General features: G+C 36.6%; 1 protein-coding gene across 2 annotated transcripts in view; it reads right to left on the bottom strand.

Annotated features, from left to right (window-relative positions):
* The window catches only part of LOC107697131 (cation-independent mannose-6-phosphate receptor), a 41,962-nt gene that overhangs the window by 18,634 nt on the left and 16,813 nt on the right, over nucleotides 1–6,515 (bottom strand). For both annotated transcript variants that reach the window (XM_016497772.1, XM_016497773.1), the window contains exons 22-32: nucleotides 5,561–5,734; nucleotides 5,309–5,452; nucleotides 4,973–5,148; nucleotides 3,342–3,429; nucleotides 3,051–3,254; nucleotides 2,023–2,153; nucleotides 1,831–1,934; nucleotides 1,612–1,745; nucleotides 1,344–1,540; nucleotides 449–575; nucleotides 78–209 (exon numbers count right to left, since the gene is read on the bottom strand). In XM_016497772.1, the coding sequence (XP_016353258.1) occupies nucleotides 78–209; nucleotides 449–575; nucleotides 1,344–1,540; nucleotides 1,612–1,745; nucleotides 1,831–1,934; nucleotides 2,023–2,153; nucleotides 3,051–3,254; nucleotides 3,342–3,429; nucleotides 4,973–5,148; nucleotides 5,309–5,452; nucleotides 5,561–5,734 (1,611 nt within the window). The remainder of the gene's footprint in view (nucleotides 1–77; nucleotides 210–448; nucleotides 576–1,343; nucleotides 1,541–1,611; nucleotides 1,746–1,830; nucleotides 1,935–2,022; nucleotides 2,154–3,050; nucleotides 3,255–3,341; nucleotides 3,430–4,972; nucleotides 5,149–5,308; nucleotides 5,453–5,560; nucleotides 5,735–6,515) is intronic.

Genomic DNA, 6,515 nt, shown 5'->3' with positions numbered 1-6,515 from the left:
TATATAAAATGTATTATATTATTATATACATAAATATATTTTACACACTAAATGAAAGGTACAAAGGAAATATATACCTGTTCCAGGGGCACAACCAGCATTGGCTACATCTCCACATACGTTCAATCTGAACATCTTCCTATGGGCTGAGGGATCATAGACTGTATAGCCACCTGTCCGACTGAGGGCATTAAGGTCAAAGAGATGACCTGTGGAAACCAAGCACAAGCACAGTACATCTCAGACTGATTTAGGAACAAACATAAATGCTAGAACTTTCAGTTGATTAGAGTGTGTGAAAACACCCTTGCTGTTATTCGGGCTATTTGTATGCAATTACATGACACTGTTATGAGCAGACGGGAAGTGTTTGGATAAGATGATTCAGTTGTTCTGGTTCGGAATAATTGTGTATTTAGTGTGAGTGAGGCTTATGTGGGTGACTCACCTGTGGCTGGATTTGTGACTTTACAGTCCCCGTGTTCTATGCTGTTGAGAGGACAGGCTGCAGCAGTGAACCACACAAAGCTATAGACACAGTTCTCCAGAGCCGTGATCAGAGTAGGTTCAGAGTCCTGCAGAGAGACAGACAGAAAGCCAGAGAGACAGACAAGGAGAGGATGGCATTATGATCACTGTATAATAGTTTTATACTTATTATATAATAATATTTGCATATTTATTATAACTTTAGGTCTACACGATTTTTTTTTAAATTGTTTTTGAAAAGTCTCTCATGGTCACCAAGGCTGCATTTATTTGATAAAAAAAAATACAGTAAAAAAAGTAATGTTGTGAGATACTATTAATTTGAAATAACTGTTTTTTATTTTAATATAATTTAAAATGTAATTTATTTCTGTGATATAAAAGCTGAATTTTCAGCATCATTACTCCAGTCTTCAGTGTCACATGATCCTTCAGAAATCATTCTAATATGCTGATTTGCAGCTCAAGAAACATTTCTTATTATTATCAATGTTTAAAACAGTTGTGCTGCTTAATATTTTTGTGGAAACTGTGATACATTTTTTCAGGATCGTTTGAGGAATAGAAAGTTTAAAAGAACAGCATTTATTTGAAATAGAAATCTTTTATAACATTATAAAAGTCTTCACTGTCACTTTTGTTTAATTGAATGCATTCTTGCTGAATAAAAGTATTTCTTTAAAAAAACAAAACAATTCGAACTAACCCCACGGTAGTGTGTGTTTCTTAAAATATTCATAAAAATATTAGTTAGTTATAGAAAAAAATTAAACAGTAGTTAGTCTATAGTAATTATGCTTACTTCAGAACATGCAAGTTTGAGTGTATAGAGAAAAGGATAAATAACCACAGACCACTTTGTCTGGCTCGCATCTGAAACGAATAATGGTGGTCCGGTTTCTCTTGCCATCAGGACAGGCTTGTCCGTTGGTGTACTTCAGAATCAGGATGTTTTTATCCCACTGTGGACCCGCCTCTGCCTCCCCCAGATTCACATACTTATCTCCATCCTTCAGACAGGCCGCAGCGCTAGACGGGCAGCTCCACAAACCTGAAACAAACACCAGTTATAAATCCTATGCTGACTGGTCAATATGCTCTAGCTGTGCTGCTACAACTCACCGGTCTGAGGCACCAGAGACTTGCACACATTGATATAGTAACGCTGCTTCTGATTGGTCGCTTCTGGCACAACAATCCAATTGGATTTGTGCAGTGCCAGCGAGGATAGATCGTAGGAGTGGCCACTGCCATCACTGCCAGACAGAGGAGGTTATAGGTCATTTAAACAGTTATATCATGTGTTGGGAGCAAATGCATAAGCAAAAAGGTTTCTCTCACTTGTAGGAGCAGGTTGTGGTTTTGAAGGAAGGACAGGCCAAAGCTGTGTGCCATTCAAACAGATATGTGCAGTCTGCAGTCTCCTTTATGAACTCCGGCTTACCCTGATGAACAAAGGAATTACAAAAAAAAAAAACATTCAGGAAATTAATTTAACTTCTTAAACTCATTCATTGGCTGAAAGGAACTCACAGGATTCTTGCTGTGGTCGCAGGAGAAGAGAATAGCCGTGGATCGCTCGTAAATCTTGTGGCACTTTTCCCCATTCGTGTAGTTGATCATTATAATCCCATCATCAAATGTGAGGTTTTGATTGGCTAAGCCTGCAAAGGATCATGGAAACAGTTAAAGGAATAGTTCACCCAAAAATGAAAATCTGCTGAACATTGACTCGCCCTCAGGCAATCCAAGATGTAGAGGAGTTTGTTTCTTCATCAGAACATATTTGGAAAAATTAAGCATTCCATCACTTGCTCTACTATGGATCCTCTGTAGTGAATGGGTGCCGTCAGAATGAGAGTCCAAACTGCTGATAAAAATATCACAATAATCCACACTACTCCAGTCCATTAATTAACATCTTGTGAAACTAAAAGCTGCATGTTTGCAATAAACCCATCAAGGCGTTTTGATTTTAAACGTTGCTATTGGCCAAAATATGAGCCCATAATAATGCTTCCTCCAGTGAGGAATCCAACAACATATTTGTTTAGAATGGTTTTGGACTGTTTTAACTTATAAACTGTGCTTGATCTGTGCATATTTCTCCTCTGATTCAGACAAGATGACTTTGTCACTGGAGAAAGCAATATTATGGATAGAGGATTTGTATTTTAGCCATAAGAAATGGTTTGAAGTGAAAAATAATTATGATTATAATTATGTTTATAACAAACATGCAGCTTTTCACTTCACAAGATGTTAATTGGACTGGAGTGGTGTGGATTACTAGTGGATTATTGTGATGTTTTTATCAGTTGCTTGGACTCTCATTCTGACGGCACCCATTCACTGCAGAGCATCCATTGGTGAGCAAGTGATGTAATGCTACATTTCTTTTTAATCTGTTCTGATGAAGAAACAAACTCATCTACATCTTAGATGGCCTGAGAGTGAGTAAACTTTTAGCAAATTTTCATTTTTGAATGAACGATTCCTTCAAATATGAAAAAATGCCCTACTAGCTCAGCTTTGATACTGAACAAACCAAATAAACTCACCTGCTATTCTGTGTGTACTGCCCTCGACCTGACAGGAGGACACTGAATTGCTGGGACCGTGAGGGCAGACCGAGGATGTAATTGGGCCGCACACTGCAAACTGATACTCATAACTCAATTTCTTGACTTCATAGTCCTTTCCGGCCAGTGGTGTAAGATTGTACTCGTAGCCGCTCTTGGGGTCCTTGACTTTACAGTTTTCACCTGTAAGTGACAGGAACTAAACTGAGTCAAAGCCAAAGTAAGAGTATTTCTTCACATTCATGTGAACAAATTGGCTGCTGATCCTACCCTGCACTCTTTTTATTGGGCAAGCTTCTGAGGTTCTCCAGATGAAGACATATTCACAGTCATCTTTGCGATCAAACAAGGGTGCACCCTTTAGATAGAGGAAAGAAAAATAGGTTTCAACAAAAAATCTTAAGCATCTTAAATAGAGTACAAAATAGGGCTTGGGGGCAGTAAGATTTTAAAGTCTCTTCTGCTCACCAAGGCTGTATTTATTTGATCAAAAATACAGTAAAAACAGTAATATTGTGAAATAATATTACAATTTAAAATATATTTTCTATTTTATTTTATTATATTATTTTCCATTTAATTTTCTATTTTAATATATTTTAAAATGCAATTTATTCCTGTGATGTAAAGCTGAATTTTCAGCACCATTATTTCATTACTTCAGTGTCACATGATCCTTCAGAAATCTTTCTATGTGCCAAGAAACTGGGAATGGAGGGTCAATTTATACACACTCATACATATACTGTACATACATAGATTACAAATCATACAAAACTTTCTATTTATCAAAGAATCCTAAAAGAATAAATAAATAAATCACAGTTTCCACAAAAATATTAAGCAGCAAAACTGTTTTTAACATGGACAACAATAAGAAATGTATGTAACAATAAGAAATAAGAAATTGAGCAGCAAATCAGCATATTAGAATGATTTCTGAAGGATCATGTGACACTGAAGACTGGAGTAATGATGCTGAAAATTCAGCTTTGTCATCACAGGAATAAATTAAACTTTAAAATATATAAAAATAGAAAAGTCATTTTAAATTGTAATAATATTTCACAATATTATTCTATTTACTGTGTTTTTAATCAAATTAATGCAGCCATGGTGAACATAAGAGACTTCTTTCAAAAACATGAAATCTTACAGACCCCAAACATATGAACAGTAGTGTACACGACAGAGGAAATGTACAATAAAAAGGAATCAGGGATGTTCATTTCAGTTATTTTTCCTAACCGACAACCGACGTTCGTTAACCGATTATTAACCGTTGTGTTGTTAAAATTATGGTCATCATATCACATCACGCACCTGCAGTGCTTCTGCGAGCGGAGAAAAACATAATAAAGCTAGGCTATAGGTATATATAGCTATATATAATGATAAATAGGCCTATACGAGAAATATATTTTTACTTCAATAATAAATTAAGAAAACGAAAGAAAAATTTTCAGCACCATTATTTCATTACTTCAGTGTCACATGATCCTTCAGAAATCTTTCTAATATGCTGATTTGCTGCTCAAGAAACGTATTTCTTCTTAATATAAATGTTGAAAAGAGTTGTGGTGCTTAATATTTTTTTTTTCTCCAAATATTGGTTTCAAGTTACTTGAAAAATATTACTTTTTTTACTTGCAGCAACAAGGTTACATAAATCCTGTGCAGCTAAATAATGATTCATTTTAGTTTTGTTTTTTTTAATAATTTAACTATAAACATTTATAGACATTGCATGTGTTAGTCATACTATCACACTGTGAATCTTTAGATAGATTATAGTTTATATGTATATATCCAGTCATGACACCAATTTGCTCCATATTTGTGGAAAGTGCCATGGATAAAAATGTATTTGCACTTAAGAGAGAAACTATGCACTTGCTTACAGGACTGTCATCACACTGGAAGATGATTCGTGTGGAGTAACGTCCTAAACCGCACTTGTCCCCATTCAGATAAACAATACTGATGGAGCCATCTGCCGCTGCCTGCAGGCTGGACTGCATGTATCCCAGATTTACACCTCTGCCTTTCAGCTGGCCACATGCCCCAATCGCTCCAGCTGCCAACAACATATTAGTTTACTGTGCGGCCATTCAGACCAGCACTACTGCTCCAGCTCTTGGTTGGTGTTACAAACAGAAAATCAATCTCACAGTACCAGGCTAAAAACAGGAAGACATTTCAAAAGAGTCTGTCAATATCTGTCCAGAGACACTCACCAGGGCAGCCCTGGACGCGAGGCAGCGGTTTACACACACTGATGTAAAACTTTTGAAAGCGGGCCTGATCTGAGGTGTCCAGAGGAACGTAATACTTGTCATCCAGACTGAGGTCACTCAAGTCATACTCTCTACCTTGTAAATCTGGAAATACAAGACAGCTTGAGTTTGGTAACAAAATGGTGATAGTAATGGTGCAGAATTGACACCCTTCAGCATTAAAAGCATGTTTTTGTGCACAGGAAAGCTTACCTGTGACTTGGCAATCCACAGGAGCAGGTTCACAGGCTAGTGCAGTGGAAAGCTCGAAGAACACATTGTGGGTTACGTGTGTAGTTGTGCCCAGCTCTTCCTGTATAAGCCTCAGAGAGGGTGGGTTGGCCTTCTGGTCACACACAAAATTTATGATGAAGGTGTCTTCGGTACCTACAGTACAGATGGGAAACAGGGTAAAAAATGGATTCAGTCCAGGGCGGAACAATGTAAACTTTATGCAAGACTCTCTAGAATACTTGATTCCGATTGGACAGTCTTGGCATTCAAAGATTTTTGCATTATGATCCTAAACCATATGTTGGACCGCTGTCCCTGGCAATTCATTTCCTGCAAAGCTATGCTAGTTTTGTCACCTTTCTAGCACCCTAACATGATCATGTAAGGTACAATGAAATACAATACTACATACACTACCATTCAAAAATTTGGGGTCAGTAAGAATTATTATTTTTTAAAGAAATTAATATAAATTGATCAAAAGTGACAATAAAGACAAAAGATGTCCATTTCAAATAATTGCTTGCTCTTTTGAATCCTGAAAAAAAATAAAGATTTGTTTTTATTGTGAATGTACACAAATAAAAGCAAACTTTTTACAATTCCGATTATCTTTAGGACTAAAAGGAGTAGTTGCTTCCACTGTTAGAAGGAAAAAATTCAAGTGATTGTGCCGGCGCCGCATGCGCGCACAGTTAAGCATTGGTACCTTGACAATAATGCAGCCTGTTCATTATCATAATAAAATACAGTCAGTCAAACATATTTAAACTGAGCAGTGTGTTTTTTTTCCATATGTAGTCAAATCTGTGCCATTAAGCGTTATCACTGTACCGCCGTGATGTTATGCAAACCATGTTGTTTTACGTGGATATTGGAACGTGAGTGAAGTAGGCTACATAATAAATAATATTTTGGCATTCAAATACATCGC

The sequence above is a fragment of the Sinocyclocheilus anshuiensis genome, unplaced genomic scaffold (assembly GCF_001515605.1).
Source record: "Sinocyclocheilus anshuiensis isolate Anshui unplaced genomic scaffold, SAMN03320099.WGS_v1.1 scaffold38, whole genome shotgun sequence".
NCBI classification, from domain to species: domain Eukaryota; kingdom Metazoa; phylum Chordata; class Actinopteri; order Cypriniformes; family Cyprinidae; genus Sinocyclocheilus; species Sinocyclocheilus anshuiensis.
This window is presented reverse-complemented; position numbering and strand designations above follow the sequence as displayed.